This window comes from Vulpes lagopus, chromosome 16 (genome assembly GCF_018345385.1).
Source record: "Vulpes lagopus strain Blue_001 chromosome 16, ASM1834538v1, whole genome shotgun sequence".
Classification (NCBI taxonomy): domain Eukaryota; kingdom Metazoa; phylum Chordata; class Mammalia; order Carnivora; family Canidae; genus Vulpes; species Vulpes lagopus.
In genome coordinates, this window is record NC_054839.1 from 58,665,162 (window position 1) to 58,691,928 (window position 26,767).

General features: G+C 52.6%; 1 protein-coding gene across 4 annotated transcripts in view; it reads right to left on the reverse strand.

Annotated features, from left to right (window-relative positions):
- Nucleotides 1-301: 301 nt before the first annotated feature.
- Nucleotides 302-26,767, reverse strand: part of RCBTB2 (RCC1 and BTB domain containing protein 2) — a 40,393-nt gene continuing 13,927 nt past the window's right edge. For 2 of the 4 annotated variants that reach the window (XM_041731109.1, XM_041731107.1), the window contains 11 exons: nt 19,568-19,723; nt 19,199-19,349; nt 16,810-16,976; nt 16,062-16,220; nt 15,815-15,922; nt 14,428-14,570; nt 8,458-8,648; nt 7,800-7,926; nt 7,007-7,146; nt 3,650-3,780; nt 302-1,244 (listed from right to left, as the gene is read on the reverse strand). In XM_041731109.1, coding sequence (XP_041587043.1) covers nt 1,104-1,244; nt 3,650-3,780; nt 7,007-7,146; nt 7,800-7,926; nt 8,458-8,648; nt 14,428-14,570; nt 15,815-15,922; nt 16,062-16,220; nt 16,810-16,976; nt 19,199-19,349; nt 19,568-19,693 — 1,584 coding nt within the window. In that variant the 5' untranslated portion in view covers nt 19,694-19,723 and the 3' untranslated portion in view covers nt 302-1,103. Of the gene's footprint in view, nt 1,245-3,649; nt 3,781-7,006; nt 7,147-7,799; nt 7,927-8,457; nt 8,649-14,427; nt 14,571-15,814; nt 15,923-16,061; nt 16,221-16,809; nt 16,977-19,198; nt 19,350-19,567; nt 19,724-25,374; nt 25,440-26,767 lie in introns of those variants that run through there. The other 2 variants (XM_041731108.1, XM_041731110.1) reach the window with 2 other exon arrangements.

Consider the following 26,767-nt stretch of genomic DNA (forward strand, 5'->3'; position numbering starts at 1 on the left):
GGAGGAGGAGGAGGGAGAGGAGGGAGGAGGAGGGAATGGAGGGAGGAGGAGGGGGAGGAGGGGGAGGAGGGAGGAGGAGGGAGGAGTTGGGAGGAAGAGGGAGGAGGAGGGGGAGGAGGAAGAGGGGGGAGGAGGGGGAGGAGGGCGGAGCCAGCTGTGCAGGGGAGGAGGAGGAGGATGGAGCCAGCAGTGCAGGGGAGGAGGAGGAGAGGGAGGGTGGAGCCAGCAGTGCAGGGGAGGAGGAGGAGGAGAGGGAGGGCGGAGCCAGCTGCGCAGGGGAGGAGGAGGAGGGAGAGGAGGGAGGAGGAGGGAATGGAGGGAGGAGGAGGGGGAGGAGGGCGGAGCCAGCAGTGCAGGGGAGGAGGAGGAGAGAGAGGAGGGAGAGGAGGGGGAGGAGGGCGGAACCAGCCGCGCCGGCCGCTGTCCGGACCCCCGCCCGGAGTCGCCGTGGTGGGCCCGCGGGCGCCGCCGTCCAGTCCCGAGTGGGCCGCGGGCCCGAGGGCAGTGGCGGTGGCGCAGGAGGCCCGCTAGGATCCCGGGGGTCGGCCCGTGACGTGGGCTGGCGGCCTCCGGGGGCGCGGGGCCTCGCGGTCAGGAGCAGCCGCGGGCACGGCCACCGGGACCGGAGAGACGCTGAGGTCGACGGACTGTGGCGGCTGCGGGAACTCCTGAGGCGGCGCGGTCCGTCCCGCCCCCTGCGACAAGCGCCTTCTTACCAGCGCTGAGCGGCGGGCGCGTCTCACCGCAAGGCCGTCGGCACACGCACGCGGCGGGCCGGCCTGAGGGCGCGGGGGGCGCGGGGGGCGCGGGGGGCGCGGAGCCGGGGCCCAGGGCGCGACCCCCGCCCGTGCCGGGCCGCTGGCCGCTGACCTGCCGTGCCCCCCCCGCCCCGCCTCGGCCTGGGGGCCTGAGGCCGCCGTGAGGGCCGTCCTGGGCCCGGGGTCAGCTCCCCGCTGGCCGTCCCGCCGCCCCGGCGACAACGTAGGGCCCCGCTGGACGGACGTGAAGGTGGGTCCTTGGGGCTCCGGCCGTCCCGCCGCGGCCGCTGCTTGGAGCCAGCTGGGGGGGCGGGGGCGGGGGGCAGCGCGGCGGCGCCCGGCGGCTCAGTTCTTGAAGGCCCCCACGCGGCTGGCCCTGCTGATGAAGTTCTTGAGGAGGTCGTGGTCCATCTCCGCGAAGCCCGACGTCTGCGTCACCACAGTCAGGTGGTTTATGCAGAACCTGAAGCAGAACTCCTCGAGGTCCTAGGGGACAGCGACAGCGACCACGTGTGACCGCGGGCCCGCACCCGCCTGACGCGCGTGAGCGCCCGGGGAGCCCCCGACCCGCGGCCTGCGCCTCGGCGAGCCGCCCCCGCTTCCGCAGGTGTGTGTGGGTGTGAGGGGCACCGCCCGCGGGTGACCCGTGTGGGTGTGGGTCTGTGTGGGGCACTGGCTGCCCCACTGTGTGGGTGGTGTCGTGTGTGTCAGTGCGTGGGGCGCTGCCCTCGGTGACCCGTGTGTGTGTGTGTCAGTGTGTGGGGCGCTGCCCGCGGGTGACCCGTGTGGGTGTCAGTGTGTGGGGCGCTGCCCTCGGTGACCCGTGTGTGTGTGTGTCAGTGTGTGGGGCGCTGCCCTCGGTGACCCGTGTGTGTGTCAGTGTGTGGGGCGCTGCCCTCGGTGACCCGTGTGTGTGTCAGGGTGTGGGGCGCTGCCCTCGGTGACCCGTGTGTGGGTGTGCGTGAGGCCCTGCCCTGGGCGCTCCGCGTGGGGCTCTGCGCCCACCCACGTGCGCGCGGCGGCGGGCCGCTGCTTCTAGAACCGCGAGGGCCGGGGCAAGCCCACACGGAATCCGTGGTCGGGGCGTGAAGCTGCCTGCCCCGCGCCCGCCGCCGCCCGAGGCCCCGGCCCGTCCCGGCTCCCGGCAGGCGCCGCGGCAGGGGGCGGCCGCACGTGAAGTGCCCGCAGGGCGGCGGCTGGGGCGTGGCGCGCTGCTCTGCCCCGTCCGGGCCTCTGCGGCTACGCTTTCCCCGGAGGTAGGCGGAGGCCCGAGGGTGCGGCCAACCTGCTCCCGTGACGGGGGAAGGCAGCGGCGCGTGGGGGCCGGAGAGTCGCCTCCTCCTGGTGCTTCCGTGCTTCCCAGTTTTCTTCAACAGGCGGGTTTACGCGCACAAGCAGGAGCCCGCCCGCCGCCAGCTTCCCGATTCCGACCGCAGGAGGGGGCGCCCCTGCAAGGAAGGTCCCGCAGGCCCGGACCCCGCCGGCGCCGCGCCTCCTCTCTCACGCGCCCAAACCAGCAGGGGCCGGAAATGCAGGTCACCGCGATGCCCCCATCGGCGGGCGCCCGGGGACGCCTTTTCCTCCGTGGAGATCATGAGTTTCGGTCTCTACATTCAGCTTCTCACACTCAAACGTACGGGGCGTCCGACGCACTGCGGGCGGCCACGCGGGCTCCCAGGCGGCTCTGCCTTCGCAGCCATCAGCACTGCCGCCCACGGCTCTGCAGCGGCGTCCGCGGGCCAGGGCCGCCTCCTTACGGGAGGCCTAAAGCCGATCCCTTAAGTGCACCCCCTAAGCCCCCCGCCGCCCCCCACCCGCAAGGGCCACCCCTCCTCCACCCCCCTTCCCCCGTCCACACACCCATATCCACCCCCCTCCCCCCGTCCACACCCCCACCCCGTCCATCCCCCCTCCCCCGTCCACACACCGCTATCCACCCCCCCCGTCCACACACCCATATCCACCCCCCTCCCCCCGTCCAAACACCGCTATCCACCCCCCCCGTCCACACCCCCACCCCCTGTCCACACACCCCTATCCACCCCCCTCCCCCCGTCCACACCCCCACCCCGTCCATCCCCCTCCCCCCGTCCACACACCCCTATCCACCCCCCTCCCCCCGTCCACACCCCCACCCCGTCCATCCCCCTCCCCCCATCCACACACCCCTATCCACCCCCCTCCCCCGTCCACACACCCCTATCCACCCCCCTCCCCCCCGTCCACACCCCCACCCCCTGTCCACCCCCCTTCCCCCGTCCACACACCCCATCCACACCCCTCCCCCCATCCACACCCCCACCCCCTGTCCACCCCCCTTCCCCCGTCCACACACCCCTATCCACACCCCTCCCCCCATCCACACCCCCACCCCCTGTCCACCCCCCCTTCCCCCGGCCACACACCCCCATCCACACCCCCTGTCCATCCCCCCACCACCCCCACCCCTCCCCCCCAAGGGCCGCCCCGTTCCCACGCCCGCCCAGCGGCAGTTGGGGAGGACGCCCGCCCTCCTGAGCCTGCGGCGCCTCGAAGACTAGGCTTCCCCGTGTCACAGACGGAAAGTCGCATCTTATTTTCACCCCTATTTCCCACTCCTTCATGACCCCATTTGTTCTTTGGTCCGGGTCTTTCCGTCCGGCTGCTCGCGCCCCTTTCTGCTCCCTCAGGCCCCACGTGGCGCGGGGGGACGCCGGGGCAGCCGCTTCCCGCCACCACCTTCCCGCCTTCCCTTCCCGATCGTCGGGCCGCGGCCCTGGGCGGACGCACGTGCATTCCCCTCCCTGGAATCGGGTCGGCCAGTCGGGTCCTCCGGGCCGGCGCCCTGGAGCCCCCGTCGCGCCTACCCCCTCCCCGGACCCCGCCCCCCCCACCCCCCGCGGGCTGCGGACCTGGGCGTCGTACTTCACGGCGGCCGACAGCAGGGCGATGGCGTTCTCCTCGCAGATGCCCTGCTTGATCGTCTGCTGGCACAGCCTCTTCAGGCGGCTCTCGCGGTAGAAGGTCGCCAGGTCCAGCAGGCCTGCGGGAGGACGGCGCCGCTCAGGCCCGGGGGCGCCGGGGCAGGGGCTCGGCCGGGACAGTGAGCGGAGGCCTGCCCGGCCCGCCCTGCGCCTCCCGCCCCCGCGGCCCGCTCGGCACCCCCGCCCTCCCCCCCGCAGCCCTGGGAGCACGCTCTGCACCCCCTCCCCCCCCGCAGCCCCAGGAGCACGCTCCACACACCACCCCCCCAGGGGCCCAGGGAGCACGCTCTGCACCCCCCACCCCGCCGCAGCCCTGGGAGCACGCTCTGCACCCCCTCCCCCCCCGCAGCCCCAGGAGCACGCTCCACACACCACCCCCCCAGGGGCCCAGGGAGCACGCTCTGCACCCCCCACCCCGCCGCAGCCCCAGGAGCACACTCCGCACACCCCCGCCCGCCGCGGCCCCAGGAGCACTCTCCGCAACCCCCCGCCCCCCGCAGCCCTGGGAGCACGCTCTGCACACCCCCCCACCCCCCGCAGCCCTGGGAGCACGCTCTGCACACCCCCCCACCCCCCGCAGCCCTGGGAGCACGCTCCGCACACCCCCCCACCCCCCGCAGCCCTGGGAGCACGCTCTGCACACCCCCCCACCCCCCGCAGCCCTGGGAGCACGCTCCGCACCCCCCCCCACCCCCCGCAGCCCTGGGAGCACGCTCCGCACACCCCCCCACCCCCCGCAGCCCTGGGAGCACGCTCTGCACCCCCTCCCCCCCCCGCAGCCCCAGGAGCACGCTCCACACACCACCCCCCAGGGGCCCAGGGAGCACGCTCTGCACACCCCCGAGGCCCCAGGAGCATGCTCCGCAGCCCCCCGCCCCTCCCGCACCCCTCACCCCTCACCTCTCCCGCACCCCCCACCCCGCGGCCACTGGGGCCATCGCGGCCCAGACGCAAGGGCTCCACGCCCGCTTCCGCTCACCGTCTGCACGGCTGCGGGGCTGAGCTTGCCCACGCTCATTGTCCAGACCCCACTGGCTCGCGCTTTCTTCTTCCTAACGCGCCCCCGTCCCCCGCGCTGTTGGAGGGCGCCAGGCCCCGACCCCCGCCGGCCGCAGACCTCCGCGGGGCGGGCAGCAGCCCCGACGCCCAGCCCAACTGCGGCCCTAACAACTGCGGCCTCCCGCCGTGTCACCCGCAGCCCGGGCACATACCTCTGCCCCGGGACCACTGCCGCAAACACGGGCGGGCCCCTGACCCCCCCCCCCCCGGGGGCTCAGGGCTCTCTGATGAGTCCAGGTGCCAGAGACCCTGGACGCGGGGACCGACACTCGCTAGGTCCACCCCCGGCCCGGGCTGCGCCGACCTCAGGTCACGGGTCCACGCGAAGCACCGGGAGCTGCGACTTCACCCGTCGGACAACGGCAACTGTTTCCCCGTCTCTCTGCTACTCAGGGGGGGCGGGGGGTCTGGGCGGGAAACTGGTGTCCATGGGAACGGGACCAATACCGTTAAAATCAGAGAAGGCCCGCGGCCCAACCGAGGAACCACCGCAATCTCTCTTAATCCCGGGAGCTGCGACGGCTCCGTTGTTTCTGGTCAGTTCTTGGAAACTCCCAAATTCCTATACATACCGCCCCCCCCCCCCCCCACAGCCCCCAGCTTTGGGATCACATCAGTGCACACCCACAGGTGCCGCCCTCAGGGAAGACCCGGCCCTGAGCCCCTGCTCAACACAGCCCGGACCTGCACCCCTCCAGGCGCAGTCCTCACCACAGCGGCCCAGGAGCCACGCACCAGCCCCTAGACCACACCTGGGGCACCCGGGACTCTGGAATCCCCAACTGGCCCGGAGGCCCCGCAGGTGGACGTTCCCTCCCCTCCAGATCAGGCCGCCAACCGGCAGGTGCCCAACCGCAGGTGCGGCCCAGGAGGGGGGGGCTTGTACACCCCCCAGTGCAGGCCACAGCTGGACGCCTGGGGCCTGTCCCTCTGTGCGCTCCAGAAAGGAGCTCTCGACAGCCCTAAAATTCTAAACTGCAACTAAAACTCAAGCCTGGCCGTTCAGTTCTCTACGAAGGTCTATTTTTCAAAGTGAGGATTGAACCTATTTTATCTGCAATCTGTTAGCTTAACGTAGAACTTTGCATTTTTAGACAAATGTACAAGGGCCTTTATTTGGATTCTCACCCGGGGCCCTGCAAATGTTCGGGGGGGGGCTACAGAAAAATTGCCACGCAGAGTCTAAGACGGACTCCTTTGACTTGTCACACTCTAGGGCAAACCCTGTCCCTTCCCGTCGTCGTCCTCAGCTTAACGGATGATCCCTCCATTAACCCAGCTCCTGGGGCGAGCACCCGAAAGCGGGGAGCCTTCCCTCTCTGGCTCACACGTGCCCCCCCGGAGCAAATCCCGCAGCTCTCTGGTTACCAGCTGTCGGGAGCCAGTGGACAGCTCCAGCTACACGGCCCTGACCCAGGGCACAGCCACCTTGCACCTGGACCATCCGGCGGGTCTGACAGACACACGAGCAGCCCCGCAGTGGGGCCCCAGCTCCGGTCAGCGTGGCTCCAGGTAACCCAGGACCCGGCACTGCGGAGGGGAAGGGGGGCCGCGCTGTGGGCGCAGCTGGTGCGGCCTCCTGGAGCCGCGTGCGCTCCCCAACAGGCAGCCGCTACCTGCGCCCCAGCATCGCGCTGCGGGCTCCTCGCCCCAAGGACCCCGCTCCGGGGCGCACGTGCCCCCACGGCCCACGTCTGCGGGAAGGAGGGCTTGGCACGGCCGGACGCGGCCTCACCGGCCCCCACGCAAACTGAAGGCTGCTCCGCCCACGAGGCGCCCTGGGGTCACTTCCCAACTCCCAACGTGGCCCTGGTGGCACCCGAGGGCGACGTCCACTCGCGCCTCTTCCCGGGCCTGAGCCCAGAGGCCCTGGGGGTCGTGCCACGGGCGTGGACTCCCTGCGCACCGCACACGCCCCTGGTGCAGCCAGACCCCCGCCCCCGGGCCCCCTTGGTCCCGGGCCCCCCCCCGCTCCTGGGGCACCACCCCCCGCTCCCGAGGCACCCCAGCCCCGCTCAGCACCTGCCCCCCCTGCTCCTGAGCCCCCCACCCCCGCTCTCGGGGTCTCCCCGCTCCCTACTCCTGGGGACCCCCCGGCTCAGCACCCGGCACCTCCACTCCCAGCGCTCAGCACCTAGCACCCTGCTCCCGAGGCCCCCGGCTCCCGCCCTCCCCCCCCCCCCCCGCTGCCGGGGCGCAGGAGCCCCGCGGAGCCCCGGCCCCCACCTACGGCCTCCTCGGGGGGCAGGCTGACGCGGTCGGTGTACAGGAACTCGAGGAAGGCGCGGTAGACCGGGTACGAGAACTCGCTCATCTCCACCGTGTCGTCCTCGTGGTCCTCCAGGGAGGAGCGGAAGTGCTCACACCTGCAGGGCACAGAAGCGCCGAGGCCTCGCCCGGGTCCCCCGCCCCGCGGCCCTGCCCCCCCACCCCTCCTGCCCGGGGCTGGCCGGCGCCCCGACCTCAGCACACCCGGTCCTCGCAGCAAGGCTCTTTACGGGGTAACGGCGGGGCAGCCCGGGCACGGGGCGTGACCGCAGCCTCGTGAAAACGGGGCGCTTGTCTGCGGGGCTCAGCGGCTGAGCGTCTGCCCGCGGCCCAGGGCGTGACCCCGGGGCCCGGGATCGAGTCCCGCCTCGGGCCTCTCCCTCGGCTGGGGTCTCTGCCTCCCTCTCGGGGTCTCTCAGGAATAAATAAATACAATTAAAAAAAAAACCAATAGGGTTGAATAACTATAAGGAATATTAATTAGAATTTATGGGATGCACAATTCATGGAATTCACCAGAGCACACGGAGACCTTTGAGACAGTGTTGCCCGCAGGTATTCACGTCCAAACACAAGGACACAACCCCGCCAGCCCGCCCGGTGCTCCCCCCACGGACACCTGATCCCCAGGCTGGGCTGTCCGCTCCTAGGGCGAAACCGGCCTCCCTTCTTCCCTAACTACTCACGGGCCTAGGCCACTGGGACCTAATAAAGGTACTTATTTCAATTCTCAAAAGAAAGGATTCCTTACCTAATTTTGAGCAGCACTTTATGCGCGTAAATGTACTTCCCATCCACCAGGAATTTCAGGTCCGCCGTGTTGGGGTTGTCAAATTCCCTCTTGAGCGACTCGGCCACTGTAAGGTGGTCGTCGGGTTCTACAGGAGGAACAGCAAAGTTTCTAGGGTCAAGGTGGACGGAGCAAAACTGCAGGCAGCCTCTCGCACTGCTCTGGTGACACTCGTGAAAGTACCCAAGATAAGTGACGAACAGGGCAACGCTCCCCACCCCCCACCCCAAAATACGGATTCTCACCGCTCTACCATCAATGAAGGATAAGACCCTCACCCACATCTGCTTGTAAATCTGGCAAAACAACTAAAAAGGCCCAAACTGCTCCACTCCGTGAAATGTTTGCATGTTTCAGTAAATAAGCCGGCTAAGGACAAAGGTGCCCTTTCCCAGGGAAATTAAAAGCAGTCAACTAAAACTGCCTTGATGTACGTGATGTTGGTTTCTGATACTTCCAAGAAAAATTAATCCATCAAAGTAGTTTCCTTCCACAGGAGCCCACGAGAGAGAACTGAGTGCGACGCTGCGCCCGAAAAAGTCGTTACTAGCACCCTAAAAGCACCAGAGTCGTCTCCCCAGTACCGGGCAGTCCCCCGAGGGGACGAAGGACCGCTCACCCACGGACAGGAGGCGCCAGGAGACGGCAGGCGTGGCGAAGCAGGCGAACACGTCGTCGGTGCAGGAGAAGTGGGTGAGGTGAGGCAGGACCACCGACTGGCCCCGGCACTGGCCCCACATGTACACGTGCCCGCCCTGGGTCTTGGCCGCCGACGTGTGCGCCGAGTGGCAGGCCGCGATCTCCACGATCCTAAGTCCACAGACAAACAGCAGGTGAACACGGCAAACGGGAGAAGAGACCAGCTGACTCCTCCGCGCCTCAGCTTTATCTGCTTTCCAACAAACCGAACAGGAGGAGGCTTAGTGGCCTTCCATTTCCAGGCACCGAACACTTGCGTCCAGGCCAGCTGTCCCTGGGCGGCGCAGCTCAGGAAGACGGGCTTGGGGGCGCTCCTGGCTGGTTCTGTAGCCTCCATGGCGAGATGCAAGAACCCTCCCAAGGGGATGGAGACCCAAACAAACAGATTAACCCAACAGTGGTCTAATTTTTTTTTTTTCTTAAAAAAGGACTTAATTAAATAGCTTTAAAAAAAAGGACTCAGGCTACTTACTTAACCCAGGTCTTGACCCAGTATCAAGAAATATTTTCATCAAGATTTCACCAATTTTAGCGTCAGCCAGAACTCGCCGTGGGTCCCCCTCCTACCTTCCGGGGCCTAGGGGCGCAGGTTCCCGAAACCGACACACGTTAGAGCCCCCTGATTTTGCCAGGGACCTAGTTCTCAGCTTCCTTCCTAATGGAAAACTCTGGTTTTGGTGATTTGGAACTGGTTACTCTGCTCCGAGCCTACGCCGCCACGCAGATTCAGAGAAGAGCGTAAACTGCTTTCCCCCGAGGCAGGTCAGCGTCCCGCCTTTGCCCCAGCGCCCAGGGCGCCCGCACCCTCGGGCCGGAGGCACAGAGCTTCCGACTCGGCTGGGACTTCCTCCGCCTTCCCGCTCAGAATAGCCACTGACAGGTGACAGAGCTGCTCGGACTCCTGCCATCCGCCTCCACCCCACGTACCTGCACCAAGGGACAGCCTGCTCGGTGTCCCTGCCTCAGACTCTCCCTCTCCTCTGAATCGGCTGCACAAGGGCTGAAGACACCTTGCTCCCCATCAGTGCCTTCCCACAAGATAGGATCGAGGCACGTGGCACGAGGCCCTAACACAACTCGCCTGTCTGTATCCAGCCCCCTTTCGAACCACACTCGCCTACGTCCTCCGGGCGCCAACACACAGAGGTACTCGCTGCCCCTCAATATTCTTACTCACAGTTCAGGCAGCTTGTTCGAGAATGCTCTTTCCTTTCTGCCTTAGAAATCCTGCCCATCTTTCAAGGCCCAGCTCAAACAGCCCCGAAGTAGGAGGCCTCTGGTTCACCTGCACCCCAGAAGCACTGACCTGGGTCGTACCTACCCAGCTGGGCTGCAGGTTACTGGCAGCCCGAATCACTGGCTTGTTCCTCCCCAAGTGTGTTTCTCTCCCCAACATGGTGTCTGACTAAGCAACTTAGAGGTCATTTTATGGACTAGCTGGGAAACACTCAACAACCCAGAGCAACTGAGGTGGGTAAGACCCCGTGACCGGCTAGCCGTGGGAGGATGGAGACGTCCCTGGATGTCTAACCGGATGCCTCCAGCCAAGGAGGGAAGACGGACATCACACAGGCTGGAGACCGCTCTGGTGGCTTGCGTCAGAAGGCTGCAGTGCACGGATTTTACGTGTGGCCCAAGTAATTTCACTGATTTATTCAAGGGCTGCTTTCTGGACAACAGGAGAACTAACTAGAAAAGAGGCCACAGCGTGCCAGGGTGAAGAGCCTAGACGCTGGAGTCCGGCGGGCCCAGGGGCGCATCTGAGCTCTACCACGAGGCCAGGTGACCATGGGAATGTCCCTGAGCCTCTCGAAGCCTCAGTTTCATCACATGCAAGGCGAGGACCTGAGAAGTGATCAAATACACCACGCACGGTGTCTGGTATACAAATAGCAGCCAGGAGCAGAGCTTTCTTGACGGGATTCCTGCTAAGTGTTCTCGGCGGCAAAGCCTCCCTCATACAGAGCCTGGACATTTCCAATGATCAATTCAGACACTAAGACCTTTCCTGGCTGCACAGTTAAGTCCGTGACTGGGCCCGAACCCAGCCGGGGACTTTACAAATGAACCTTCCATGCCCGCACCAGGAAGATGGCCAATCCTATTTGGCTTCTCTTTTCAACAAATAAAGAAAAAAGGGGAAGGAAATAGAATAAATATATTTATTCAAAGAAAGGGCATCTACTGTTACCATCTACCCTCACACGTTACATCAAATGTGAGAGCAGCGACCTATCTCATTTTGCACACCTTGCTGCGGTGGCCAGGGCATGGGCTGGGGGTCAGAGGGCAGCCTGTGGGGGCCGAGTTACCTAAACTCTTATCATCCATTTTATTCTTAAAAAAAAAAAAAAAGGCGAGGGAAGAGAAGACAAGATAGCAATCGTTTCACGGCCTTGTGGTGAAGGGTCAACGAAACCAGCTCCCCAGCACAGTGCACATTCACAGCCAGCTTCCTCCAGAGACTCAAGTGTTTACCAGCGGTGACAGGAGCTCTGGGAGACCGCTTAAAATCACCTGTTTTCCCTGATAATGTTCTATGAAAAATGTAACGGGTGGGAACGAAACAGCGTCCTTCCACCCAACATCAGAAAACCAAAATGCTTTAATTCCGACATTGGCTTCTGGGATATCTTTACCAGCCTCCACAGAAAAGGGAGCGTAGCCTCTGCCCTTACAGGAAGCAGGAATGCTGCTTCGTGGAGAAAGGGTGGAACAGATGTGGCAAAGGGCTCCGGGTGCAGAAGGCGCTGGAGCACCGGCCTCCCTGAGCCAGGTGACGTTTACCTGAACACCCAGCAGCTGCGCAGGAGGGAAGTCAAGGGTGGGGCACGGGCTGGGCTGACGGCAGCAGCCGCTACAGGAACAAGAGTGGAGACAGTTTAGAGGGAGCCTTCAGGCTGAGCGTGGGACCCAACCAACTGCCAAGGCATCCCGCAGTTGCCTAAGGTCATCTGTTCCTAAATCCAACTCGTACCAAGAAGCCAATTCGGAAGCTCAGACTCTCCAGTCTAATATATAACAGACAGTGACTGTGGACTGAGCTCACCTCCACTTGTCAGGGTGTCTGGCATATCTCACATTTTATTTTGCAGCCATGCGTAACGAAGAGAAGGTACTACACATTCATGATGAAGGAATTTTGTGTCCCCTCCACGGGATGATCCCCAAGGACCACAGCTTAATGGCCGTGGTACTAGAAATGAAAACGCAGAGACTGAGGAAGAATGTAAAACAGAAAACGAGGAGGAGAGAAAAAAGGTGATTTGTGAGCGAGAAGAAGAGTGGGGGACAAAGGATGATCATAAAAGGTCCAGAGCAGTGATTCCCAAGCCTGGCTTTGTAAGAGGCCAACGTCATTGCAATTATCGCAAGGTGTCACAAAATCCACGGAAACGCAAGGCAAAGTGAGTTTTAACTCAATTTAACTTCAAAATATGCCTTTGTGAAACTTCAGGAACAAAGACAAATGCTGGTAAATCAAAGTATTGAGACTTCAGAAAGATTGGGAATGACTGGATTAGAGAGAAGAGAATCGCTTTAGTCATTAAAATTACTTTTATGTGAACATAAATTGCTAACAAATGTTATTAGCAGTCTTCATCAGAAGCGGACCTCTGTGGGAAAAATCTTAAAAGGTTTCCTCTGGGTTGTCATTTAAGCAAAGGATCCAACGTAGACAGATTTTCACCTTCCAGTTCTGTGACCAGGTAACCAGGACCTGACGATCCACCCCACCCTAAATTCAATCCTTTTGTTTCTAAGTAGTTCAACTTCCCCGAAATGGGCCCCAAGACTCAGAAGGGACTTCTTGAGACATAAGTCCTAACATATCTGCACGTTTCAGTTGCTGAGAAGGGGTGGGTACGTGCAAAACAAGTCCCAGCAGACTTAGAAATTCCTCCCTTGCAATGCTCGCGTGATGCGGGGCCTGCAAACAGGGATTACCACGGCAAATTCAGGCACGGAAAACAGAAAAGCAGGAGGATCTCGTTCAAAACATTCATCCACGATAGTCGTAGCCAAAATGGTGACTATGTGGACAACAGTGAGCAGGCAAGTGTGTGGCTATTTCCACTTTTTTTTTACAGTTATAATTCAAAATTTTAAAATAGTTAAAACGCCTTTTTTTTTTTTAAATGGAGTTTTTACAATAGACAAAAAAAGCAATACTCTCAAGTACCAGGTAAGGCGTTGGCACTCACGTAACTCCCATGCCGGCTTCTCTGCCTCTCCTGCCTCCTCCACCATGCTGCCCCCTGGCTCTGCGTGACTCGCTCTGGGACGCTCGGGGACCAGGGTGCAAACGTGGGGCAGGCTGCTGGTGAGTGGAGCACGGTGGACTTGGCAAATGAGTTAAAAAGTACGTGAAGTGTGGCAGCACCATAAAAACGGTTAAGTGCCACATAAATATGTTGTTTTTATTTCCACGGCACCTTTATTTGATCCTTTAACTCTTCTTTGTCGTGTATGTAAATACTAAATGTCCCTACCGACTGGCTTTGCTCAACTGAGGCATCTGTGGGATTGTTCAAAGTCTCAAGACGGTCCCTTCTCTTTTCACTGAGTAGCTCGGGACTGGGACTATGTCTAAGGGAAATGCAAAGAGCACGGCTGTGTGCCTCCAGCACACACTCACCAACTCCTGACCTCCAGTCCCTCTTCTCCTTCCCAATCCTTGAGAGGTCCAGGGTCTTATCCTAAGATTTTGGGGGAAATAAACCAGAAACAGGTCTTTTTTAAAACCTATTTGACATATGTTAAAATTAGCCGGCTTATAATGCTCAAATGAAAATCAAGGGGGTTGAGAATGATAATCTGGTTCTTCACTTTCATTGTTAAATACTCCAACAAAATGTAAAAGAATTGCATACAAATGCAAAATGATCTACGTGTCCATATATTTACTTTAAAATCAGATGTAACAAAAATTAATATGCACAATAAAAATGAAAATAGCCGTATTAATTCCCACAGTGATTTCAACCCTAGTTTAACAGAAACACTAATGAAATGTTTTTGTTCAATAGCACTGTGTCAAAACACGTAGAATGAAAAGGCAGTGATAATGCCATGTCTGAGACACTCAAAAGGCTTTTAAAAAAATAGTGGGATAATCTGGGGGGAAATTCTGCATATGCTAATTACTTAACACAACCTTGCAGACAAGTAGGCAAAGCGAAGTCTTAATTTTCTAACCATTTCACACTTCCTCATAGCTTGGGAACTAAAATAATGAGAGTGTCCTATCCTTTCCACTACGTTTTATAAGTAGCTGAGTGAACAGCTTTATACCTCATTTGAGGTGCTTTTCCTAAGCAGAGAAGATTGACCTCAAGCGTTAACAACTTTCTCTTAAGAATATAAAACAGAAAACGATGAGAAGGAGGAAAAGGTAATTTGTGCCGGAGGAGAACACAGTAGGATAGCCACTGGAGGTTCGTGTAGAGTAGCTGAAATATGGGTGAGTGAAAGGGGAATATGTAACATATAAACTCCCCAGCAGCTCAAAAGCCGATTTTATTTAATTTATTTTTAAAAGGTTTATTTATTTAGAGAGAGAAAGAGAGACAGCATGAGTGTGGGGAAGCACAGAGGAAGAGACAATCCCGTGCAGACTCCCCACTGAGCACAAAGCCCAATGAGGGGCCTGAACCCACAACCCTGAGATCATGACCTGAACAGAAAACATGAGTCAGCAGCTCAGCCAGTGTTCTCGGGCCAACCGAGCCACTCAGGTGCGCCCAAAAGCCAATTTTAAAAAGGGATGAATGCACTCATGAAAGAATATTCTAACATTAGCAGTAAGTTGCCCACAATTCTGTATCATGTCTACGTGGTTTTAATAAACTAAAGAACACGCAAGTTATTTTGAAAATGCACATATTACCTGTCCTTTTCCACGACGACAGGCGCAGGATAGGACTGGTTACTTTTATTGCCAGTGCCCAACTGACCATAAGAATTTGCACCCCAAGCATACACTTGGCCTTCATCTGTTAAAACTAATGTGTGTGCATAGCCACAGGCAACCTAGAAAAAGAAAACCCAAATCCACTTAGGCCCACAAATATGCTTTCACAAGGTAGGTTAAGAACCAAAGATGCAAAAAAAAAAAAAAAAAAAAACAAACCCAAACAGTGGCAGCCTGCTCAGAGAGGCAAAACATCAAGGTAACCAGTTTTGTCTAGAACTGGTTTAGCCTGTGTGTGGCCAAAACTGCAGTAAGATCAACACGAGTCCTTTAGTGACATGCATCTGGTTTGTTCAGCTTTAAATATGGCATTCATTATGTTCACAGAGACCAAGGGTGTGGACTGAATATGAAATACGCTTTTACTTTTTTTAAAAAAAATATTTATTTATTCATGAGACACACACACAGAGAGAGAGAGAGAGGCAGAGCCACAGAGGAGAAGCAGGCTCCATGCAGGAAGCCTGATGTGGGACTCGATCCTGGGTCTCCAGGATCATACCCTAGGCCAAGGCAGTTGCCAAACCACTGAGCCACCCAGGGATTCGTTTACTTTTTAAGAATTTGTTTCCTTTTTTGTAAAACTAAAACATGTTCAATGTGGAAAAAATGTAGAAAAGTATAAATATGAAACTAATCTTGAGATCTGGATTATTTTTCTACTCATATATAGATACATGGATATGTACCATGTCTCCATGCACCATGTCTGTATCTTTATTTTTACTTGACATCACAGCACTATTTCCATATCCTTCAAAACCCTTTGTAAACATAATTTCCATTCATACAGATTTAGTATAATTTATTTAATCATTAACATTATTTGATTAAATTATCCTACATCTATTATTTATTTATTGAAGTTAACTTTTTCTTTCTCTTTCTTTCTTTCTCTTTCTTTCTTTCTTTCTCTCTCTCTCTCTCTCTCTCTCTTTCTTTTTTGCTATATCTTCTCCTCTAATTCTGTAAGTGTCTTTCATTTTGGTTCCTTAGGCTAATACCTAGGAATAAAATTACAGAACAAAGGCTATGAGTATTTTCGAGGCTCCTGATATATATACTACCAAAGTTTCCTTGGAAAGATTGTGACAATTTACATTCCAACAGCTAAGTATGAGAATGGCCTAGAAACATAAATTCCTGATGAACATCTACAAATTAATTCAGGGAAACAGAGCTTTAGCCTTCACTTCAATGAAGAAAACATCAAGCAGCTAAACCCTTCATCTGCCAAGAAAACTGTGTATCTTTGCCCCTAAAGACTTAAAAGCAGGCACACGGAAACCAATTGTGGACATACCCGCTGGACGCGAATGCCTTGCAGAGCTGCTATTCTACAGGGAGTTGGCTGGTTGCCGCTACTGCCGAGTCCAAGCTGCCCATTTCCATTGTAACCCCAGACATAGACCTGAGAGAAAACCAGAGACTCAATGTCCAAGGAAAACATAAGCAAGCAAGCTCTCTGCTGGAGAGAAACGTGCCGCATCAGTAGGACACCAGCAAGGCAAATGGGTTTTTAAAAACAACACAGCACACAACTTTCTTACCTCCCCAGTATTCACCACTGCCATCGAACACATCTGCCCACATGCTATGTTCACAACAACTTTATTTTGTAAGCAGCCTGTGACTCTTCGAGGGATCGGCTGATTGGCTGTTGATCCAGATCCTACCTGCCCGGAGTTATTATAGCCCCAAGCAAATACCTGGGAATCGAAAAATGAAACACACTCGTTTATAAAGTGTCCCAGTTGGACGCAAATATGTACTCATAGTGCCTCATCTTTGCTCTCAAAGTGCCTGATATCCATCAATTCTCACACCACAGGCAGAGAAGTTTTTATGAAATTCATTCTTACAAAATGCAGTATGTCATAAAATTAGGTTATTGTTATTATCTACTCAAATAGCAATAATTATTCTCAAATATCACATATTATTAAAATATCTAAAAAAAAATAAATAAATAAAATATCTACTATCTACTTATAGATACCTTAGCCATATTTTCCAGCATTTTGAAATTTTTTCTTTTAGCAAATAAAACCCTCGAGTACAGCCATATAGAAGGAAAATACAGCCTTTTAAATTTTGCTAGGAATTTAATAGAAATCCCTACTACATAAAGGTACACTTCATGATATAACCACCATGACTATGAACTGCCAACAAGAATAAGATTGAACTTGAGGAAAATGGTTATTTAAATCAAATGATCATATTTCTAAGACTGCTATAAGAATCTACGTAACCTTATTGAAAAAAATCAATGAGATTTATGCTAACTATTCTCACCTCTCCATCAGATGTTAGCACCAAAGAATGGTAAGACCCACAGGCAACTTCAGTGACTTGTTTGTTTGACAAATTAGTAGAAATATGACAGGGCACTAAACCATGATTAGTTGTCCCATTGCCCAGCTGGCTATAAGCATTATGACCCCAGGTAAAGACTTCTCCTTCTGAAAATAAAAAGAAATACAACCAGCTTTCAAAACTTCTACTTTATTATATGAACATACATATTTGCACACCTTCATGAATGAAAACTAAAAATGCATGTGCAAAAACTAATCAACTTCCCTATTCCACCAAACTCATTGCATAAAAGAACACATTTGGAAATACAAACTATATTCTATCTCAAAGCAACAAGGTGAATTGAAATGGATGAAATTATGATAACTGGGAGATAAGTTTTTAATAAACAGCCGAGAAATGTTACCAAGAGTAACAGGAAGAAATATCAGATTGAAAGTCAAAAGACTGTAAGATCATTTACCTTCTCTGGGGCTACTTTCCTATCTATGAAATGATCATCAAGTTAATTTTTTAAATCTTTGTTATTTATTGTGTAGTATAATACACATTCAGAAAAGTTCATAGAATATATGCTGTTCTAGAAATAACGACAAAGCACATACTCATGTACTACCACTCAGATCAAGAAATATAACTGGATGATCACTCAAAAAGCTCACCATATATAATCCTGAATAAGAGAATTCAGTTTTTCCTATTCTTGAACTTTCAATAAATGGAATCATACAGTATATACTCCTTTTGTCTGTATTTTCTACTATATTATCTGTTTCTGCTACATTCCAGATAGCTAATTTCTTCTAATCTTCTAGTTTATTTTCTTTCGATGTGTCCAAACTGCTATAAAACTTGCCCACTGAGCTTTACATTTTGATGATTATATTGTTTATTCGGTTCTTTTTCAAATCTTCTCATCTCTACAGATATAGCTTCAAGCTCATCTGGTATTTTTTCAAACACAATAAATACAGCTTTCTTATAACTGGTATCTGATCATTCTAATATCTTATACTTCGTAGTCAATTTTTGCTGTCCTTTTCTGCTTGGTTCTCATTCATGGTGCCTTGTTTCCCTGTGTCCCTGGTTATCTTTGACTATATGCTACTAACTGCCACTGAAAACTCATTTTTCAATGACAATGTATTTCCTCAGGCCTATGATGAAGTGAAGGTGCCTTCTTCAAGAAAGCATCTGCATTAACCTCTGTCATGCCATGAAGGCCCTTAAAGGTACTTCTTTGATAGATTCAACGCTTAGGATTTCTTGGCCCACCCATCACATACAGTCTGATGTGAACTGGAATACAAATGCATGAGTACAACCCTTCAGGGACAGGTTTTCTTCCTTTTCTTTCTCTTTTCCTTCTTGCTTTGCGCACAGCCAAGGATTTTTCTGTTCAGTGCCTTCGAGATGGAGGAGCCGGCCCATCCTTGCCCCTACATTATAGCCCTTCATGGACCTAGCATAACATGTTAGATTTCTGATGCACGATCCCTTCTACCTCAGGAGTACATCAAACCACAACCCCATCTAAGTGGAGAGGTAGATGCCCTGAAGGCAAAAGTAGCTTTAAGTTCCCTTTAACCTTAGTTCACACTTTCTCTTAAATATGATCCAATAATTTGCCTCTGCCTTGTCAGCGCTTTGATGCCTCTACGAAAAAAAAAAATTTAAATACTTTATGTAGAATTTCCGCCAAAGAAAATGGTCCAAAAAAATCCAGCCTATTCCTGGCAACCAAAATTCCCTAAAATTTATGTGAAATAAGTAATCAAAAGAATGTTTATAGACTTTATTTTCAGTTCAAAGAATACTAATAAAATGAATACCCAGCTTAAAAAAAAAACCTCTACGGTATGATTTCATTAAAATGTCTTATTAGCGTGAATTCATAAAATAGCCATGAGAGTATTTATTTTTCTATCCTACTAATATCAAATATAGCCATCAGTCACGTTCATGACAAGAATCCCAGTGCTAGGAGTTAGAGGGCATCTTGGACTTCATTATTAGTTCATAGATCAGGGATCCCAAGTTCAAAAAGTCCAGAGTGAGTTCAGCATTTTAATGCAAAATAATTAAATTTTCTAAAAGCATAAACAAAAGGGGTTCACTGGGCTTACAGCTCTGTCATTCTCACGTCCAAAGTGCCAATGCTTGCTGGATTCCATCTGCTACATTATCTTACTCTCATATTCAGATACGTTCATATTTCATGGTGTCCAAAGCACGGACAAGAGTCAAGCTCACAGGGCAGAGGCGGAAACTCCTGCCCAACCAAAAAGTACATTCTCGGTTTAAGGTCCTGAGTCCTGCTTCTAACAAGGCAGTGGCTCCAATTCTACATGTGCTCCTAGGTTACCTGTGGTCGCAAGGACAATATGGGGGCCACTCCCATAGCTGAGGCAGGCTATCTTCTTGCCACTTAAAGCATCCAGTCTCCGAGGTTCAATGGTACTCTGGACGTCACCTAATCCCAAACAGCCACAGCAGTTTGTGCCAAGCACAAAAATCTATGGGGGAAGAAAAACCACTGTTAGTTCGAGCACTTGTATTTCTGGAGAGCCCACAGTTCCCGCTTCACTGTTTAACAAGATATAAGAAGAATCTACTCTCCATGCTTTCTTCTTACAACCGTAATTCCTTCGTTCCTCCCACCCCCGCCCCACCAAGACCTTCAACTTAGCAAACCCATTCCCGTAAGGGGCGGAACGTCTCCTTCGACCTCTACCTCATCGTTTACTGTGGTATATAAGACTTCATTGCCGGCGCTGCCGAAGACACAGGCCTGACGAATTAACTGCAGTTCCTCCTCGGAGCAAAGGGAGAAAATTGGCCACTTTCCCACATCTAACATCTTCAAAGATGACAGAGTAGCCTGTACTGGCTGAAAAGGAAATAAATAAATAGAGACATAAGTAACGCTTGAAACACACACACGCATATACACGCGCGCACGCCCGCACGCCCACAGGCGAAGGCTGCTCATCCAACAGTCCTTTCTCTCTTCTTCCCCTTGTACTTCCGTGGAGGCCGGCGCCGGGTCCAGGAGGGAGCTGCTGAGGGCCCCCGAGCAAGGGAACGGCCTCAGTCCTGCTCCCACAGCGGCCGGGGCCGGGGCCGCGGGAGTCGCCCGCGGCTGACCCCTGAACCCTCAGGGCTGGCCGGTCTTAGCCGTAGCTCTGGACGCCAGGCTGGTGGGCAAGGCGGGAAAACTGACGGGGGCGCACTGTGACTTCAGCAGCAGCCCGAGTCCTGACGAAACGCGTCCTTGGAACAGAACGACGCTGACGGGGACGCCAAGACACGGTCCCGGAGTCCCGGTTCTTGAGCCCACTCTGAGCACCAGTGGGGCGGCCGGTGGCTCGGCCGCATCCCCCCACTCGGGTCTGAAGACCGGTGAGAAGACGCTCAGAAAGTGCGCATTTGTCGCCGGGGCCGCCAGGCCACAGTGCCACAGGCTGGGCGCCTTGCACCAAAGCGGTCTAGTTCCTCACAGTTCCGGAGGCTACAAGCTCAAGGTCAAGGTCTACGCTAGTCCGGCTCTTCCTGAGGCCTGTGAGGGAGGATCCAGGCCCCTGTCCCTGGCTCGCGAGGCCACCTTCTCCCTGGGCCTTCACATCATCTCCGCGCCACGCAAGTCTGCCTCTGGGTCCAGGCCGCCCCCCATCCCGGGTTAGGGCTCACCGGGGTAACCCCATCTTAACTCCTCACGTCTGCAGTGACCCCACTTCCAAATAAGGTCACGTCCGAGGCACTGGGGTGTCCTCGTGTATTTGCGCCGCTGGCACGGCACGGCCCGGGAGGCTCATAACAGCAAGAACTGGCTTCTCGCAGTGCCGCAGACTCGAAGTCCAAGAGCAAAGCACCGAAATGCTCATGTCCTGAGGAGGGGCCCCTTCCTGCCCACAGCCCTTGTCTTCTTGTCCTCACGGGGTAGGAGGGCCTAGCGGTCTCTCTGGAGGCCCTTTTATAAAGCACCAACCCCACTCTCGAGGGGTCCACCCCCGTGACTTCATCACTTCCCAAAGTCCCCACCTTCCAACCCCATCACCTTTGGGGGTTTAGGATCTCAACACATCAATTGGGGTTGGGGGGAACCACAATTAAGGCCACAGCAGCATACGTTAAGATCATAGCACCTGAGTTCTCGTCAGAGCACGCAATGTGGACACCACGAAGCTGTTCTGAAAGAGAACTTTCATTTATTTGCTCCCCTGGCAACACCGTTAGGTGTGTGCTCTGTAGCTTTCAGAAATTGGGGGATTAAGGTAAGATGCAGAAGCAGCCGACAGGTTTTCAAGTGGCACGTCTGGCCCTCTCCGGATCGCCATGCTTCTGCTTCATTTCAAGGAGCAGGGGATCTGAGGCCTGTCCTTCCCGGCCGCCATTAAGTCAACCTTCCCAGGGAGGAGCTCTGGTACAAAGCTGACGGGGCTAGCGACTCACTCTCTGCGGACCTGGAAGGCGCTTAGGAGTCAGCTGAGTATACATGTGGGTGTGTGTATATATGATGACGGGCTTGGCTCGTAGATTACGGAGACTCAGAAGTCCCATGATCTGCATCTGCAAGCTGGAGACCCAGGAGAGCTGGAAGCGTAGTGTAACGAGTCCAAAGGCCTGAGAACCAGGGGAGACAGTGACGCACATCCCAGTCTGAGGGCAGGAGAAGATGAAGCGAAATGACCCAGATCAACCAGTGAAATAGGAAAAAAGGGATGAATTCCTCCTTCCTCCACCTTTTGTTCTGTTCAGTCCCTTAAGAGCTGCGATGATGCCCACCCACCCTGTGGAGAGCAAACTGTTCACGGAGTTCACCAATTCAAAGGCTCTTCTCGTCCGGTGACACCCTCACAGACACACCCAGGAGCAATGTCTCATCTGCGCACCAGTGGCCTACTCAAGGTGACACATAAAATTAATACCACACCATGCGAAGAAGCCCATGTGATCATGGAGGCAGAGGCTGAAGCAATCTGCCTGCAGGTCCAGGAACACCAATGACAGACAGAAGCCACCAGAAGCTGGGAAGAGGAAAGGACGGCTTCTTCCCTAGAGCCTTCAGACAGTATGGCCCCGCTGACACCTTAGTTTCAGACCTCTAGTCTCCAGAACTGCCAAAAAATCCACTTCCATTGCGTTAAGCCACCCAGTTTGCGGTACTTTATCAAGGGAGCCCCAGGAAACGAATACAGAGGGTCAGCAGCCTGTAAGGGCTAACAGCATCATCCTGAGGCCACGGCAGCGCCTGGACCAGGATGACGGCCCCGACGCCAGAGCCAGCCACCGTCCCTCACCGTGCCACTCAAGTTCTAGGACCCTGTCTGGGGAGGGAAGTCGTCCGTTATCTTTGGGGCAGCACCCAAGGCCACTACAGAGCTAAGGGCAGACTCTCGTTCTGTTAGCTTTTAGGCTAAAATTTAGGTAAATTACGTAGCTCCTTACATCATGAAGGCATCTTATTTTCTCTGGGGGGGGGGGTCTTCATTTTAAATTTTTTTCCTATTTAAGTCTATAAATTTCAAAGAGAACAATGTTTGGGATGTGGCATCAAATATTTATAGATGAGCTAGTGTGCTAATTAAAAGCACTCCTATATTATTTCTAAACTTCACAACTATAGGGCACAGAGACTGCTAGCCTCATTTTAAATACAGGGAAACTGAGGCACAGAAAGACTAAGCAATCCTCCAAGATCACCTGCTTCCAAAGACTGCTTTCCACACACCACATGCTGCAGAGAAAAAAGCTCACATAAAAAGTTCTATCGCTGGCAGATCGGGCCTACAGCTGCAGGGCTTTGGCTGTTGTCACGCAGTCCTTAATGAACAGGCACCAAGACCCACTGTGGGTTACCTTCCACGAACAGAGCAGACGCCAACATACATAGAGAAAATACGCATCCATCCCTACCTCACTTTTTCCTGTCAGGCAGGTTTTTTTGGATTTCAACCTGCCCTGCTACAAAACTCAAGTGGTTTCTTTGATACCTAGAATCTGGTTGTAAATCCAACAAGCTCCTAAACACCTGGCTGTGAATTATTGGTTCTGAACTTTCTTCCTGGCTCACTTGTACAAAACCTCTAGTACCCACCCCGTGACTCTATCACCGCCGGGCTTCGTGTGTGTGTGTGTGTGTGTGTGTGTGTGTGTGTGTGTGTGTGTTGTAGCATCACCTGCAGCGTGTGTGTCTGTGCTGTAGCATCGCCTGCAGTCATACATTTGTTAAAGGATGCCACAGGTCCACAGAACATCAGGTGTGACAGTATCACTGAACATGTCCCGAGTTCCAGATATTAAAGATATAAAAATCGGGACACCTGGGTGGCTTAGTGGTTAAGCATCTGCCTTTGACTCAGGGCCTGATCCCAGGGTTGGGGATCAAGTCCCACATCAGGCTCCTGCAGAGAGCCTGCTTCTCCCTCTGCCTGTGTCTCTGCCTCTCTCTCCGTCTCTCATGAATAAATAAATAAAATCTTTAAAAAAAATAAAGATGTAAAAATGAAAGATCATCACTCCTTCAAGGAGCTCACAATTTAATAGAAAACAAATACCTAACAATATAACCGGAGTACAATGGGGATGTGAATACACTGCTTTTAAACATCTGTCAGAAGGCTGGCTCCTGGAGGTCAGTTATCAAAAATGCATTTTCCTAAGTCTTGTGGGGGAGTTATTTCATGGGGGGGAACTTATGACTTAATTTATGAAAGGCACACATTTATGCTTTGCTGAGGTATTTAGTATTAGTCTCAAGGAACTGTAGCATCTTTGTTCTCAGAAGAAAAATACATTGCTCTCTACAACACCCTCACAGGTGTATATAGCTGTACACGCTGTGCACACCGTAAACCTGCCTGTACGGAACGTGTATGTATCCTCCGTATACATAATAAGAGTGTAGGAAGCAGGATTCACATACAGCACCCTGCAAGAGAAGCAGCCACCCTGCATGACAGCAGCCACCCTGCTGAAGGCGCCCAATCAACTTCGTGCCCAACTGTTAAGTAAGGGACTGGCTTAGCAGGAGCCAAGGTCAGCAACAGAAAAATCTGTATGGGGAAAAAGCACTTCCAGGGAATGAGAGCTTGACTGTATACACGATGAGTCATCAAGATCATGTCCCTAGAATTCAACCTTAATTTGGCCCAGGTAGCCCTGCACATAATACTACTACTGGCAATAACTATTCCCTGGCCAGCTTTCCTTTACTTTTGCTCTACATCCAGCCCCACAGCCCCATCTTTCACTGGCCCCTGTTCGGGAAATGCAAAATGGTGATATTTTAATATTAGCCCAAGGAAAATATAGTTAAGGAAACACAGCTCCATAAAATTAGAGACCAAGATACATTTTATTACTCCTTGGAGTACGTGCTACCTATATAACTCTGCTTCTCCAGCCAGAAGCACAATCGGACAGATTGTGCAGATACTTCACTTAACTCTAGACAACTAAGTTGTCACAATTAAACTTAAAATACACCATATAGAAACAAAACCAAAATTACCTGTTGGGCATGGCTTACCAAAAAAACTATTTAAAAAAAAAAACAACCAACAGCTTGCCTTTCAGGATTTCTTGGCTATGCAGCACTTTATATGTAACAGTCACTTCATTTCCTAATTCTGTTAGTCTATTTTTTTATTTTACACAGTCGGTTATCCCTGGGAAAAATCCGGAATTTTTCTATGAACATTTTTTAAGATTCTCAAGTTCCATACAGTCTTACAAAAGTAAGCTATTTTTGTATTTTCACAAATGAACACGTCAGGGGTCAGCACATGGTATCACTATGGTTTGGTTTCAGAAGTTTTGCCATCTTTATGCACTCTGCTGGCTTTGTATAATTATTTACATCTTTTGTTGTATTTTGGCTATATAATTATTTACATCTTTTACGGTGTTTTAACCATATTTTAAGAACAGCAGAAAACAGAAAAATGAAAATTAAGAGTGGCAGTTAATATTAAGCTGTTAATAGTGAAGAACAGATATTATATCAATTTAATAAAATTAACACAAGTTGGAAATCCATGTGCATGCTGAAAGATGCGAAGCTTTTGACATCACTTGGACACATTGGACTTAAGCTGGTTGACTGTCATGTTGAGCTGTGATGGAAAAGGAATAAAGAATATTTTATGATGAATTAAGAACATATCATCTAAGACTAGGTATTTTATAATTTTGTTCATTCTCTGGGGATGAAGTAGACGTTCAGCTCAGACCCTCTAGCAGGACAGTGTTATCTGTGACAGCAGGGATGGTCTGTACTCCCCTCGTCCAGCACCAACCTCGCCATCTGTGGGAACCCTGCTCTACCCCTCAGATAATACTCACGGTTTTCTGCAGGCCCCTTTAGCATTCTACACACCCACAATAATTATCTGTTTGCATCTGGGTCACTACACTGTGAGCCCCTCAAAGATAGATACTATCTCACTGATCTTCCTATGGGGTGACCAGTAGATGCTTGATACATGCTTCATGCAACAGAAAATACATGTTCCAAAGACATCATCTTTTTTTTCTAACCTTGCCACTTTCTCCATAGGAAAGGGAAAGCTCTTCTTCCATATGGACTCAGTCCTGTGCAGTCCCTAAGGAAAAAGTATGTGGTAAAATCAGGATCCCATAGGTCAAATGATACTAGGCAGGTTAAAATTATTTTACTTCCAATTAACAGAGAAAATAAGCTAAACTCCAATATGGTGAAGGGAAGATAGGGAATTAAGGTTTAGGCATGAGAGTTAATAGCTATAAAACCCGAAAGGTGTTTTTAACTGTTCTGGAACTATCCTATGGTCTCTTATGGGAATCCTCCTGCAGAGGTCTGGAAAAGTAATCCCAGGATAAATGAAGATTCTTACATCTATAAGGAAATAAGTAGAAAATTTTCATTTTACAGTTGACCTACTATAGATAAGAAAAAAAAATTTTAGACCTTAGTCAAGTTTTCCCTGGGATTGGAAAGCTCCAAATCACCGTGCAGAGCAGAGCAGAGGGACTTATCAGTTGTCAGCTCCACTGAAGAGTATATGATTTGCTAAGCTAGGGGGGACGGGGGAAGGAGGAATGAATGAAAAAATGAAAGGATGAAGAATGACTATGGCTTTGTTTATCATAAACTGTAATAAAAAATCTGCAACAGTAGCCATCAAGTATGAAGCAACAGTATTCAATGTTCTTGCCTTAATTAACCATCTCCACAATGACTACTTTCTACCACATAGAAGTAATAGCAGAAGCAGCTCTTTCAAAAGACATGCAACATGGGCTGTCTTTTTGCTCAAAGGATCCCCTTTAATATTTCTTGCAGGGCAGGTCTGGACTGTGGTTCAATCATTACACAGTGAACTATCTCATCACTAAAAATAAATATAAATAAATATTCTTTCTCTCCCCCAAAAGCAATTGAACAAAATCCTATCTAATAACGTTGGTATTTAGGGAGAAAGAACATGAGAGACTCCTAACTCTGGGAAACGAACTAGGGGGGGTGGAAGGGGAGGTGGGGGTGACTGGGTCACGGGCACTGAGGGGGGCACTTGATGGGATGAGCACTGGGTGTTATTCTATATGTTGGCAAATTGAACACCAATAAAAAATAAATTTAAAAAAATAACAATTAATTAATTAATTTTAAAAAATACAAAAAGGTGAAACAATAAAAAAATGTTGGTATTTCTGATTTATTAGTTTGGGTTCTATTTACTCAAATACACTACATTTCAAGGGCTAACATCAGGACATTTTATCTGATATTATCTACAAGCAATTAGAACCTTAAAATAGACAAAGACAATAATCAAAATAAAATCAAGTCTTAACAGTGTTCCTGATCCATGCTTTATATGTCCTTCAGAATATTAGTAAAATTTTGTTTCCTTGGCTATAAAAAGGTGTCTCAGAATATAAGGAATAGTCA